The 14,928-nt window shown below is 43.4% G+C and overlaps 1 protein-coding gene across 1 annotated transcript; it reads right to left on the reverse strand.

The window, feature by feature from the left end:
- Positions 1-9,429: 9,429 nt before the first annotated feature.
- LOC128583559 (heterogeneous nuclear ribonucleoproteins C1/C2-like) lies at positions 9,430-10,804 on the reverse strand. The gene has a single exon (XM_053587798.1). The coding sequence runs from the start codon at positions 10,641-10,643 to the stop codon at positions 9,738-9,740; it is 906 nt and encodes a 301-aa protein (XP_053443773.1). The 5' UTR covers positions 10,644-10,804; the 3' UTR covers positions 9,430-9,737.
- Positions 10,805-14,928: the final 4,124 nt, after the last annotated feature.

The raw sequence follows: 14,928 nt of genomic DNA on the forward strand, positions 1-14,928 counted from the left end.
GAAATTAATACAGATACTATGTACCCATTAATCTGCTCACAGGGGTGACCCTGGGGGAGGAGGATAGACCCATAATTAGAGAGGTACCAAAAGATTCTATAATCTTGCCTTCTTCGTTTCCATTTTCCATAAGGAGAATGTATTCAGTTATTCCTTGTAATGCTAAAATTGACTGTCTCTGCTTCCCTGTTCATGATCTGGCTTCTCCTAAAACATCAACTGCATGAGAGCAGGGATCTTGGTCTGTTTTGTTTGGCACCATAGCTCGTGCCTAGTGCAAAGTAGATGCTCCATAAAGAGCATTGATTGATACTCAAGGTTCTCTGGCAGGGAGAGAGAGTTCCTCAACATCTTGCATAGGAATGTTCATAAAACATATTTTTTTATATTCATGAAAAAAAATTGAGAGACTCTGTTCTTACTCATCAAATTTAAACCAAACCCATGATTGCATTAATGTACACAGTTATGATTTAATAAAAAAAATTAAACCAAGAAAATTAAGAAATAAAACACCATTTTTCAGTAAATTGATAAATCTGGACAATTCTGCAAATTCAGCAAATTGATTATTTGGCACATTGACTTTCAACAAATTGATGTTTTCAATAAATTGGCCCTCTTCTCTTGGGATCACCTGACATTAGTTCAAATGTCACCCCCGCAAAAGACCTCCGTTGGCCAGCCAACAAACATTAAATTACATCCCCCTGGCACTGTACACATGATCCTGTTTTGTTTCCTTCACAGTGAAAGGCTAACATCCTGATTATTATGAGTAATTTGCTTACTTTTTCACTTTTCTGTCTCCCCCCACCACCATTAAATGAAATTCCATGAACACAGGGCTTTTTCTCCTTGTATTGACACATGGCAGACACACAATAACTATTTTTACATGAATGGATGTGCCCTTCAGGTCATAGATATCTGCTACTATAGACTAAAGGCAAATACTTAGAGGGCCTGGGCTGCATTTGTGCCACTCTTTGTGTGATACCTGTGATTCAACATCAACAACAACGAGGTAATATACCATAAAAGGGGTTTTAGGCAGTGCTAATCCCTATTAGCTAAGTGGAACAGTGGTATCCCCACAAGCACAGGCCTCATCAAATCCTAAAGAGACTTAACACAGCCAGACCAGCCATCTGAAATTTGCCACGGTCTTCTCTCTTGTTTCTAACAGGACAAGAAAAAGTGACCAGATGATCTGACCTTCCACCCTCTGGCTTGACTTAGCTTCTTTCTCCTTTTATGTAGTTTTGAATTCCCTCTTCAGAAGCCAGTCTTCTAGAGAAACGGATTGTGAAAAATACAAAGTATCTAGTGTATTAAGCTGGCATATGCAGTGAAGGAAGTTAGCTAGAGGGTGTAATAAGATGGAAAGAGATCTTATTTACACATGCATACACACATACACATGTGTAAACACACACATTTCCCTTTACTTTTTTATGTTATCTCCTACGCAAAAAGCAAAAGGCCTCAAAAAGGCTGTTGCTTGTTTGGAAACCTCTCCCACAGTATTTAACAGCTTACGGCTACAATTCAAAGGAGGGCCCAGATTCTCCATTCTGTCACCCTGTTTTCCCCCATTGCACTTTTCATCATCTAAGCTCCATGACAGCAGGGCTCTTGTTCCTGGCAAGACTGGTTCTGCAGGGGCCAGGGTGTCCTCCCCAGCACCAGGCAGGGCACAGGGCAGCAGCTCCAGAAACATCTATGAGAAGACTGAAGGTCCTGCCAGTGCAGAATTGGTAGGTCTCAATTGTCCATATCAGACATTTCTTTTAGATGTTTGGAGCAATTTAAGTCTTTATTTTTATTAGCATTACTTTATTTCTTTGTTTTCATGGATTCATTTGATAAGTACACTTTTTAATTTCTAATTTGTTTTATTTCATTTATTTTTGAGACAGAGTCTTCCTCTGTTGTCCAGTGCAGTGGTGTTGTCATAGCTCACTGAGCCTCCAACTCCTGGGCTCAAGAGATCCTCCTGAATCAGCCTACCTAGTAGCTGGGACTACAAGCACCTGCCATGACACCGGGCCAATTTTTCTATTTTTTGTAGAGCTGGGGTCTTGCTATTTTGCCCAGGTTGGTCTTGAACTCCTGGCTTCAAGTGATCTTTCTGCCTCAGCCTTCCAAAGTGCTGGAATTACAGGCGTCAGTCACCAAACATTTTATTTTAGTCTTTAGGACGTCATCAAAGTGTCTGAGTTTGCGGGACGGGTCCTTAGCAATAGGGGAAGCTTCCTCTTGGTGAAGTTGCTCAGCTCTGTTGGGTTCTCCCCTATTTGCCACAGCTAGAGTCCTCTCCGCCTTCCCGAGGTCAACGCGCCCGGGCCAGTTCCTCCCTCCTGGTTTCCCAAGTCCTCGCATCCCCTCGGGTTCCGCCCCCTCCGCATACTAACGCCCAGGCGGCGGAGGGATCCGGGCTTCACGCACGTACCACACTCAGCTCACGCGCTGATTGGCCGGCAGAGGGCTGGCCCCACATCAGACCAGGGCGCGGTGCCGGGACGAGCTGGAGGGAGCTCCAACCAATCGCAAGGCGTTCTGGCTCGTGGACCGCGCCTCTCAACCAATCCTAAGGAAGATTCAGAAAAAGGTGTGCCCAATTGGAGCTGGGCAATGGGGCGGAGTCACCCTTCGACTGCCAAGGCCAAGAGTTGTCGCCTTGACAACCCGAAACAAACCAAACCGTTCCGGCAAGTGGGTCCGGCCAGTCCTCCTGTCTCCCGGAATCCCGAAACCACCGTGACTCCACGGAGCGGCGACTTTGAGCCTGACTCCTGCGTGACCAAAGGAGGGATCTGGGCCTTAAGTGTCTGGAAAATGTTTATTCTCCCTTTTGAACATTCAAATATGTACATCGAGCTCCTGGTATGAGCCAGACTCAACTTGCTGGGGGATCGGAGGGAACTCCACGAAGTCCAATGGACGAAAATGAACAAATTCGTAAGATAGTAATACGTGCCTCTAGAGATAATAAACAGGGCCCCACAATCGTGGTTGGGGGTGCAGGTGAGGACAGGATGCTTTGATAGGATGGTCTGAGTTAACCTTTGGGCTCTTGGGAAACATGTATTGTGACAGGTGCTGTTCCACTATTCCCTCTCCCTGGTTATGGGGCGAGAAGAGGCAGGGGACCCCCAGCTGGAGTCCCACAAACGCAAAGGCCTAGAATGGAGATATTTTGGCAGAGCAAGGACTAAACGCCGTCTTACTCCCTCCTCCTACCCCAGTTGTTCCAAACAGAGTTGTCACCACTCTTCCTAATCACAAAATGACTTGACGGCAGGGTTGGAATATGTCCGTGTGATTTGCTTAGTGCTTAGGTTGTGCTGCCCTGGAATGAAGTCTGATGAGCTGAGGGACCTTAGTAGCCCAGGGCAACTGGTCAGATCCTGTGACACGAATGAGCCTTGCAGGCATTTCTAGGCAGCCTGCCCCAACACCCCCAAGACATTACAATTAAAGTCAAAGACAAAACCGCAGGAAAATGCCTGTAGTAGGAATTCAGTCTTTCAACAATTCCAGAGCATTTCTTCTTTAATTTTTTTTTTTTTTTTTTTTTTGTAGAGACAGAGTCTCACTTTATGGCCCTCGGTAGAGTACCATGGCATCACACAGCTCACAGCAACCTCCAACTCCTGGGCTTAAGCGATTCTCTTGCCTCAGCCTCAGGAGTAGCTGGGACTACAGGCGCCCACCCAGCTATTTTTTTGTTTTAGTTCGGCCGGGCCTGGTTTGAACCCACCACCCATACCCACTGAGCCACAGGCGCCGCCCAGCATCTTCTTTAAATAGTAATACACTACCCACCCAAACTCAGAGGTTGAAAAATAGGGCCAGGCCATTTCAATTTTTTTTAGTGTTAAAAAAGTAAAGAAATGCCGAAAGTGAGTTATGCTGTAAATGGCGGTTTTAAATGTTTACATTTAATAAAGTGATGCTTTTAATAAAAGCTAATTACTTCAATGTGTATAACATTAGAATATATACACTGTGCAATATTTTGTGCTATTCAGAGGAAAACTTCAGGATTTATTTAAGATTTTAAGCATGACATGGTTATGACAGAGGGTTCGTTTAAAGTCATATGATGAATATGAGGTGCTTTCAGTGATCTCCAAGAAAGTATTGGTCTGGGAAAAGAAAAGCTGGAGGTATAATCACTTTTAGAGATAAATTCTAAAGTCTAACTTGAGAAATTTGTGAGATCCACAGCAGAATTAAAATCATTGTAAAAATGTACACGCATGGGCCAGGCACAGTGCTAGGATACACCTGTAATCAGTTCAGCGGCGAGGGTGCCAGCAACATCCACCGGAGTGGGTTCTGGTGGGTTTGAATCCAGCCCGGACCTGTCAAACAACAATGACAACTACAACCAAAAAATGGCCGGGCATTTTGGCGGGCACCTATAGCGACTTGGGAGGCTGAGGCAAGAGAATCGCTTAAGCCCAAGAGTTTGAGGTTCCTGTGAGCTGTGAAGCCACTGCACTCTGCCCAGGGCAACAGCTTGAGACTCTGTCTCAAAAAAAAAAAAAAAACTGAGGCAAGAGGATCACTTGCCTCCCAAGTAGCTGGGATTATAGGCATATTAGCCTGTATTAGATGTAATAAAAGTGTCACAAAGTGACGATCTGTCTTAAAAAGAAAAAAATGTACACGTATTTGACTGAAAATACTAAACTAGAATGAAGGAAAAGGTAGCACAATCATATAACTCCAGAAATTGTCTTAGAAAAGATCATTTAGCCTGAGCTCATATCTTCTAGCTCTGGTGGGGCTGCACACTAATCCATTCCCTTCTGTTTTCTCCAGATCTATTATTTTAAATGTTTTCTGGGCGGTGCCTGTGGCTCAAGGAGTAGGGCTCAGGTCCCATATGCTGGAGGTGGCGAGTTCAAACCCAGCCCCGGCCAAAAAAACACACACACACACACACAAAAAAGAATGTTTTCTAAGCATGCAGATATGATAGGATATTTCTGTCACTTACATGTGATTTTTTTTTTTTTTTTTTTTTGCAGTTTTTGGCCAGGGCTGGGTTTGAACCTGCCACCTCCAGCATATGGGGCCAGTGCCCTACTCCTTGAGCCACAGGTGCCACCCCTACATGTGATTTCTAAAATCAGCTCTTTGAGGCCAGGCACAATGGCTCACACCTATATAATCCTAACACTCTGGGAGGCCGAAGTGAGTGGATTGCTTGAGCTCAGGAGTTTGAGACCAGCCTGAGCCAGAGAGCGACCCCCATCTCTAAAAATAGCTGAGCATTGTGGCAGGCACCTGTTATCCCAGCTACTTGGAAGACTGAGGCAAGAGAATCACTTCAGCCTAAGAGTTTGAGGTTGCTATGAGCTATGATACTGTGGCACTCTACCAAGGGTGATAAAATGAGACTCTGCCATAAATAAATAATTAATTAATTAAAAATTAGCTCTTTTTAAATGATAGTATTATGCTCTGACCAACCCTTAAACTAAGACCTGCAATCACTCAATTAAAACCCTTCAAGAACAATTTTGATACTGAAAAATAAATGTAAGAAAGGTGAGAATTTATGTAAGGCAAACAGTAGGCATTCTATATTTCTTTATTCACAGGTGCATTTTCCCCCCCTGAAGCTGACAGGACACAAAATGGAGTAATGAGGAAGTGAGGGAGAGAAAATATCATTTTAGCATTGATTTTGGCTTTTCTGACTTTTATCTAGGCTTAAGCAGATTTGATCCTTTCATCCATTTCTCATTCAAATTGGTTGACATTTAGGGGTGCTAATTTTACATTCTTAAGAGACAATCTTTTTGTCAAGCCGTTTATTTTGCTAATTCCATTAATTTTCGATTTCATGGGCTATAACTTTAAGATTATGTGTTATGATGTGATCAATATTGAAGTCAGGTGTATTGAGAAAAAATTTTAAAATTCAGCAGCTTTTAAAGATAAACTTTCATGACTGTAAGGGTGGATGGCTAAGGGTGAATGTTTATAAGATCTGGCTATTGTTGCCCAAGCTGGTCTTGAACTTCTGGCCTTAAGCAATCCCCCCACCTCAGCTTCCTGAGTAGCTGGGACTATAGGCTTGAGCCATTATGCCCTGCTAATATCTGGCTATTGTTGCCCAAGCCGGTCTTGAACTTCTGGCATTAAGCAATCCTCCCACCTCAGCTTCCTGAGTAGCTGGGACTATAGGCTTGAGCCATTATGCCCTGCTAACATGTTTCACATGTTAAACACAAATAGTTGACATTTTTAAATTGTTAAGATCCCTAATTCCAACATTATCAATTTATGTTCAGGACTTGTGGACTTGTCTGTTGTGAGAAAGTGCTTTCGTAAAAACTGTTTAGAGCCCCACAGGGCAGAAGCCATCCAGTGGCTCTTACGTAGGACAAGAAAATAAGAGTTCTTTTGTTTTGTTTTGTTTCGTTTAACAGGCCCAGCCTGGGTTCGAGCCAAGAAAATAGAGTTCTGAATTTTTAATACACCTCAAGATTCTTGAGTAGACACAGACACTGACCTGTAGAAATACAACCAGCATCAACATGGGCCTGTACACCTTGTCTCAGGAGAACACACAAAACCTTCCTACTGTGCACAGGTTGTAAAAGAGCCCCAGATCCCTGGACCCGAAAGAATAAAGCCTGCCTAAAGAGCTACAGGATTAAATATCATACTAGTATTCACGTTTACTTCACTGTGGCTAATAATCCCTCCCCTGTGTCACAGCTGAAATAGGGCAAGTGAAGTGTTTAAAAAAAAAAATTAAGCTTATCCGTTAGATTAATGAGGTAAATGCCCTCTATATTCAATCGCCATACAATTGGATAAGGTGAAACTAACAGCCTTCTTTCTAGAAGAAGCTAGGAGCAAAACTGAACATTTAATGTTTTACAGTTTACACCAAGTTCAACAACTTGCATAATAGTCACTTGTCTGTGGATAAGAGAATGATTAAATAAATTATGGCACATCCACAAAACAGGGTACTACATAGCCATTCAAAGAAGGGGTCAGCTGGCTGATGTACATGTAAAAGAAAATAAACAAAAAAAGGGCGGCACCTGTGGCTCAGTGAGTAGGACGCCAGCCCCACATACCATGGGTGGCAGGTTCAAACCTGACCCCGGCCAAACTGCAACAACAACAACAACAAAATAGCTGGGTGTTGTGGTGGGCACCTGTAATCCCAGCTACTCGGGAAGCTGAGGCAAGAGAATCACCTAAGCCCAAGAGCTGGAGGTTGCTGTGAGGTATGATGCCACGGTACTCTACCCAGGGCAACAAAGTGAGACTCTGTCTCAAAAAAAAAAAAAAAAAAAGGAAAGAAAAAGAAACAAACCAGGGTCTAGGAAAGTGTGTATAACGTGCTGTTTGTGTTTTAAAATGATAAATACATATTGGCTCATGCAGTCATTGGATATCCCTAACAGGAACCACAAGAAACTGGTAACAAGGGTTGCCTTAGAGCAAGAGAACACTGTGTTTCCAGGGGGGCCAGCCAGGAGCTTGACCCAGTGTTGACTCAACACTTATTTGTAGCTTTGAATTAGGTACTTACTATGCGATGAATTGCCTTTGCTGGTGGGTCTCAAAAATATTGGTTTCAGGACATAGTTACACTCTTAAAACTTATTGAGAGCTGGGTACAATGGCTCCAACCTGTAATCCTAGCATTCTGGGAGGGTGACATGGGAAGATCCCTTGAGCTCAGAAGACCAGCCTAAGTAAGAATGAGACCTCGTCTCTGCTAAAAATAGAAAAATTAGCCAGGGGTGGTGGTAAGCACCTATAGTCCCAGCTATTTGGGAGGCTGAGGTAAGAGGACTGCTTGAGTTCAGGAGTTTGAGGTTGCTGTGAGCTAGGCTGATACCACAGCACTCTAGCCTGGGCAACAGAGTGAGACTCTATCTCCAAAAAAAAAAAAAAAAGTACTGAGGAATCCAAGAGCTTGTATTTCTGTGGATTATATCTACTGATTAGAATTAACAATACAGTCAGGAATAATTACCAAATTAGAAATAAAACAGAAACAACAAAAGTATTAATTTACTTTAAAATAACAAGGATAGGGCGGCGCCTGTGGCTCAAGGAGTAGGGCGCCGGTCCCATATGCCGGAGGTGGCGGGTTCAAACCTAGCCCCGGCCAAAATAAAAAAAATAAAATAAAATAACAAGGATAAACCCATCGTATGTGACCATAAATAACATACTTTTATGAAAATAACTATAGTTTGCAAAACAAAAGAAAATTGGTAAGGAGAGTGGCATTGTTTTACATTTTTGCAAATCTCTGCCTCCTAGTTCAATGGAAGACAGCTAAATCTTTATCTCAGCTTTGATTTTCACTCCACTCCAAGAGCACAGGTCTCACAGCCTCTGGTGAACTCCACTGTATATTCGTGAGAGAATGAGAGTGGAAAATGTAGACAACCTGTTATTAATATCTATGCAAATGAATGAATAAAAAATGGAGGAATAAACATTTTTAATTCTTCACTTTTTTCTAATACTTAAAAAAAATCTTGGGGAGAGGGGAGGATTGATGGAGGGAGGGTAATTGGTGAGACCACACCTACGGTGCATTTTACAAGGGTACATGTTAAATTTACTAAGTGTAGAGTATAAATGTCTGAACACAATAACTAAGAAAATGCCATGAAGGCTATATTAACCAGTTGATGAAATATTTCAAATGGTATATAAAACCAGCACATTGTACCTCATGATTGCATTAATGTACACAGCTATGATTTAATAAAAAAACAAAAAAGGGAGGTGCCTGTGGCTCAAAGGAGTAGGACACTGGCCCCATATGCCAGAAGTGGTGGGTTCAAATCCAGCCCTGGCCAAAAACTGCTAAAAAAAAATAATAATAAATAAATAAATAAATAAAAAACAAAAAAAGAGCAGAGGCTTCAGGCTATCTCTGATTATGCAAATGTAGCTATCCTAGGGAAATAAAATTAAAAAAAATCCCGTAGGAATAACATTCAAATGATTTTTTTTTTTTTTTTTTTTTGGCCGGGGCTGGGTTTGAACCCACCACCTCCGGCATATGGGACCGGCGCCCTACCCCTTGAGCCACAGGTGCCGCCCCAAATGATTTTTTAAAATTCACACAGGGTATGCAATATGAAGAAAGTACCTAAAAACTTGGGGGAGCAATTTTATAGTCTTTCAAAATCTAAGTGGATTTGTACCCTTGTTTTATCTGAATCCTGACATGAATAAAGCACAATTTTGCTCTATCTGGCAGAAAATCCTAAATTGTAGTCAAATGTATCTTCTTTGGCCAGGTGTGATAGCTCACATTTGTTATCCCAGTTCTTTGGAGGCTGAGGCAGGAGGATCACTTGATCCCAGCCCCAGAAGCTGGGCAACACTGTGAGAGTCCCATCTCTATAAAAATTTTTTTTTTTTTTTTTTTTTTAAAAACCATACATCCTTTTTATTGTTAAGTCATAAAGAGGTATCAAAATTAAAAGCAAAACATTACAGGGTAAGACTTAACAAAACTACTAGGAGCATCAAAGGAAGTGAAAATGGGACTAGGCGCAGGGCAATATGAATTAATGAACATGGGAAGGACAAGGATAGGGACAACAGTGAGCATGTGGTGAAGATACTAGGGGGAGAGGATCTGGTGAGAATTTTGATCTACACAAGCGCCTAGGTAAAGAAATAATGGGATAAGATTTCTAAACCCCACTATGTGCTTAAGAGTCATCCTCGCCATTGGCGCTGTCTCTGTCATCCTCTCCTTCCTCAGGCTCTTTTTCATCATCCTTGATCAGCTCCAGCTTTCCCATGGTTTTCACCTGGTCTTCTCCCCTATCTTCATTATCATCATCATCTAGGAGGTCACCCTCCTCAGCAGAGTCATCAGCACCCCCCTCAGACTCCATCTTCACATTAGTCTCATCTTTCTTCAGGGAGCTGCTGCTCTGCTCCTCTTCTGATTTATCATTCTTCAGCTCTACTGCTGCTTGTTTGCTCTGCTCCTTTTCAATTTTTTCCAGGTTTTCCAGTAAAGAATCCACTTTTTGTTTTATCTGGGTCAACTCCTTCTTAATGGCCTGAAGGTCATCTCCTTTCAACTTTCCAGACTTGGAAGAAGAACCTCGCTGTCCACTCTTAGAATTGAAGCCACTTTTCCCCCTTCGTGAGGTGTTTCCTGATACACGCTGGCGTTTTGAGGGCACCACAGCCCGAGCAATAGGAGGAGGAGGAGGAACACGGGCTGGGTAACTGTACATCCTGTCATAATAATCCCGTTGAAAGTCATAGTCCAAGTCAAAAGAGGAGCCGTACATCTCCGCTGCAGATCGTTTCACACCTGCTTTTCCTCGATTCACTTTTGGCTCTGCAGCCAGATTAATATCTAAAACTTGGCCAGCAATCATTCTGCCATCCTCTCCTGCTACAGCAGCCCGGGCATTTCTCTCATTAACATACTGAACAAAGGCAAAGCCCTTGTGAACAGAGCAGCCCACAATTTTGCCATACTTCGAGAAAATTGCTTCCACATCAGACTTCTTCACCACAAGAGTGTTGAGATTCCCAATGAATACACGGGAGTTCATGGAGCGAGGGTCTGTCTTGTTGGTAACATTGCTAGCCATTGCGTTTGATGATAAGGTTCTTCACAAAGCGAAATAACAGGAGGGGGGAGGGAGAAGAGATTCGATTCTGAGTCTCCTACTCCCGGATTCTACGTGAAGAAGCCGAGTACTGCTCGAGGTCGACAACGCGGCCGCAACCGCTCTGTCTTCGTCTCTTCACAAAATGCTATAAAAATTTTTTAAAGTTAGCTGGGCTGGTAGTGCCCACCTATAGTCCAAGTTACTCAGGAGGCTTAGGCAGGAGGATTGCTTGAGCCCAAGAGTCCAAGGCTGCAGTGGGCTATGATAGCACACTGTACTCCAGCCTGGGCAATGGGGAGAACCTGTCTTTTAAAAATAAATAAATAGGGTGTGGCGCCTGTGGCTCAAAGGAATAGGGCGCCCGCCCCATATGCCGGAGGTGGCTGGTTCAAACCCAGCCCCGGCCAAAAACTGCAAAAAATAAATAAATAAATAAATAGGGCTCAGCGTCATAGCACAGTGGTTATGGTGCCTGCCACATACACTGAGACTGGTGGGTTCAAACCCGACCTGGGCCAGCTAAACAACAATGAGAACTGCAAGAAAACATAGCCGGGTGTTGTGCAGGCACCTGTAGTCCCAGCTACTAGGGAGGCTGAGGCAAGAGAATCGCTTAAGCCCAAGAGTTTGAGGTTGCTGTGAGCTGTGATGCCACAGCACTCTACCAAGGCCAACATAATGAGACTGTCTATAAATAAATAAATAGGCTGGGCACAGTGACCCACACCGGCAATACTAACAATTTGGGAAACTGAAGCAAGAGAATTGCTTCAGGCCAGGTGTTGGAGACTTAGCCTGAGCAAGATCAAGACCCCATGTATACAATAAATAGAAAAAATTAGCCAGGCATGATGGCAGCTGTAGTCACAGCTACTCAGGAGGCTAAGGCAGGAGGATCCCTTGAGCCAGGAGTTTGAAGCTGCAGTGAGCTATGATAACACCACTACACTCTACCCAGGGGAACTTTGAGATAAGGCAAGACCTTATCTCAAACAAACAAACATAGCTTCTTTGAATAGGGCAACTTGATTGAGATGCCTCAAAGTCAAAAAACATACAGAAAAGATAATTTCAAGTTAAAGTTCTCCTGGGTGTCTAATCTATTGTAAATGTACATTAAGTTCTTATTTTCTCAGTTCCCTTGGAGAGCAATTTAACCGACTGAGAATGACCAAACACACTAATTTAAAAATACCAAACTTAAGAGAAAAGATAGCTATGTCTAAGTTTTGACACTACAGAGGTAACCCTGAACTTCGCACTCTCTGTGCCTGGCATGCCGTGGAAAACTGGATTTGGAGTCAGAGCCACTGGATTACCATCCTAACTCCCCACATTTCCTAGCTGTGCCATTCTGAGCAGGTCACTTAACCACTCTGAGCCCCATACAAAACAGGAATGTGTGATAAGGCTTAAATGAAAAAAACATTTTGACAAACCGTAAAGCAACAAATACCATTTATCATTACTCTGGTGGCCGCTCTTATGTCATAAAAAAAAATGTGGTTATTTCAGCTTTTTTAATGTCTTGATATATATTCCCATTGTTTCATCAGGGCCACCAGTTAACATCTCCATTTATACAAGTTAAAAAAACTCTCAAAAACCACAGTTTCTCCAGAAGAGAGCTAGTAAAGGGTACACTTTTGTTCTGCCCTTAAGGAGGTGCGGTAAAAAAGTGGGCCCAAACCCAGGTTCCCTGGGGACCAGCCATTTGACCTTGGGCAGTGTTTCTCAACCTCTCTGAGCCTGGGTTTTTTCTTTTGTATTAGAGATAATCCCTTCTTAGCAGAGTGATTGTGCAATTTTAGCAAGCCGGGGCACGTACAGCGAGTTAGACACACAGAAGTCCTTAGTTATGAGAATTATCGCCATCACTTGTAGGGGCATGCAGTCACCGTCTCTGGCCTGTTGCCTTGCGTGCCAACCTGTGGTCCTGAAAACTCTTCATACTCTAGGGCCTTCCCCCTTCACCTACCTGCATTTCTCTGATTCCAGTTGGAAAACTGGTGGAAGTTCTCCATCTCACCTAACAATGGTTTGCAAGACAGTGGCCAATGTCATGCCAGAATTGACTAACTCAATAAATTATCTCAGAAGGAGACCACTTCTAGGCACAGACACAAGTAGTTTGTATTGTGCAAATGAATGACTGTCCCAAGTTTGGGGACTGTGGTCATTGAGAGTCATTTGTTTTCTAATACATATGCTTGAGCACCTATGACATAAAGTTAGTGAACCTGAGCTCCCTCCCTCCCCAAGAACTATTACAACAGCAGAGTGAGGAATTACTATTTATAATATTACCATACTCCAACTGATAAACAGCTGCGTGATTGAAGTTGGGGCCTATGACAGGTGGCCCTCTCCTGGTACCATGCAGTCTGATAGATTAAAATGCAAGCTAATATGTACATTAGAATTTTCTAATGGACATGTTTTAAACAATAAAAGAGATACAAAGTAAAATATGAGGGCGGCGCCTGTGGCTCAAGGAGTAGGGCGCCGGTCCCATATGCCGGATGTGGCGGGTTCAAACCTAGCCCCGGCCAAAAAACACACACACACACAAAAAAGTAAAATATGATAATAAACTTTATTTAGCCCAGGGTATTCAAAATATCATTTCAACCATGTGGTCTATATTAAAAATTATTATTTTATTATTTTTTTTTTTGGTAGAGACAGTGCCATTTTACTGCCCTCAGTAGAGTGTCATGACGTTACACGGCTCACAGCAACCTCCAGCTCTTGGGCTTACGTGATTCTCTTGCCTCAGCCTCCCCAGCAGCTGGGACTACAGGCACCTGCCACAACGCCTGGCTATTTTTTTGTTGCAGTTTGGCCGGGGCCGGGTTTGAACCCGCCACCCTTGGTATATGAGGCCGGTGCCCTACTCGCTGAGCCACAGGCGCCACCCCATATTAAAAATTATTAATGAGCTATTTTACATTCTTTTTTTGGCACAATGTCTTTGAAATTTGCTGTGTATTTTATTTACACTTAACAGCACATCTCAATTCAGAGGAGCCACATCTCAAGTGCTTAGTAACCTAGTGGCTGGTGGCAACTATACTGGACAACACAGGTGTAGACAAGGAGGGTCATCCAAAAAAATTGTAAAAGATGACATAGTAAATATTTTGTGCTGCAACTACTCAAATCTTCCTTGGAACATGAAGGCAGCTGCAAGTGATAAGTAAAGCCATGAGTGTGGCTGTGGTCCAGTGAAACTTGATTTACAAAGACAGGCAACTGGCTGCCGTTTGCTGAATCCTAAAGAATGGCTGCTATAAGCCTTTGTTTTGGATTCTAACCACAAAATAGGAAAAACACAAATCCACGTGTGGATTAGGCACCAGGAGCCCATTTCTCTCCCCATCTCCTGTGGCCAGCTCTCTATCCCTGGTCCAGAGAGGCCACTCAAACACTTCACTAAGTTGTCCAGAAATGAAGAATCCACACTTCCAAAAGCACAAAAGAAGGAAAAGGAACAGCTCTCCTCGTGTCGCTTAATTCATATCTTTTGTGGGTGCTTCAGTCCTGCAAATAATTTTTTCTTTTCTTTTTTTTTGAAACAGAGCCTCAAGCTGTCACCCTGGGTAAAGTACCATGACATCACAGCTCGCAGCAACCTCCAACTCCTGGGCTCAAGCGATTCTCCTGCCTCTGCCTCCCAAGTAGCTGGGACCACAGGTGCCCACCACAACCCCTGGCTAGTTTTCGGTTGCAGCCGTCGTTGTTGTTTGGCCAGCCCAGGCTGGATTTGAACCTGCCAGCTCAGGTGTATTTGGCTGGTGCCTTAGCTGCTTGAGCCACAAGCGCGGAGCCTTTTCTTTTGTCACTGAACTCAAAGCTCTTGTGAGTTCCTATGGATGTTTGCTTATTTGTTTGTCCTGCAGATGAGGTGCAAAAGCAGGATCCTTTGCTGGGCCATAGGGTGCTCATGTCTTAAACTGTAATAGCTCCTACCATTTCCTCCCACCCAAAGTAGAAATATGGGCCTACATAAAAGAGGAAAGAACAGAGAAACCCAAAAGGGATGGGGGCTGCAGGCACCAGCTGCCATCAGAAGAACAGTATGACAAGAGCCCATGCATGTTGGACGGTGTAAAACTCAAGACCAAAGAGCCACCCTGATTGCACAGAGTGGCAAGTTGCTGAGATGTGGGGGGCTGATGAGCTATGACAAGGTTGAGGCAGTGACAGTAGACCAGCTGGTACAGCCACCCCAAGTGCCTTTCCTCACCGTCCAACAAGCTGG

The sequence above is a fragment of the Nycticebus coucang genome, chromosome 4, assembly GCF_027406575.1.
Source record: "Nycticebus coucang isolate mNycCou1 chromosome 4, mNycCou1.pri, whole genome shotgun sequence".
Classification (NCBI taxonomy): Eukaryota; Metazoa; Chordata; class Mammalia; order Primates; family Lorisidae; genus Nycticebus; species Nycticebus coucang.

Excerpts from the sequence above, each read along its gene's own strand:
- LOC128583559 (XM_053587798.1), bottom strand. The coding sequence starts at position 10,643 with ATGGCTAGCAATGTTACCAACAAGACAGACCCTCGCTCCATGAACTCC.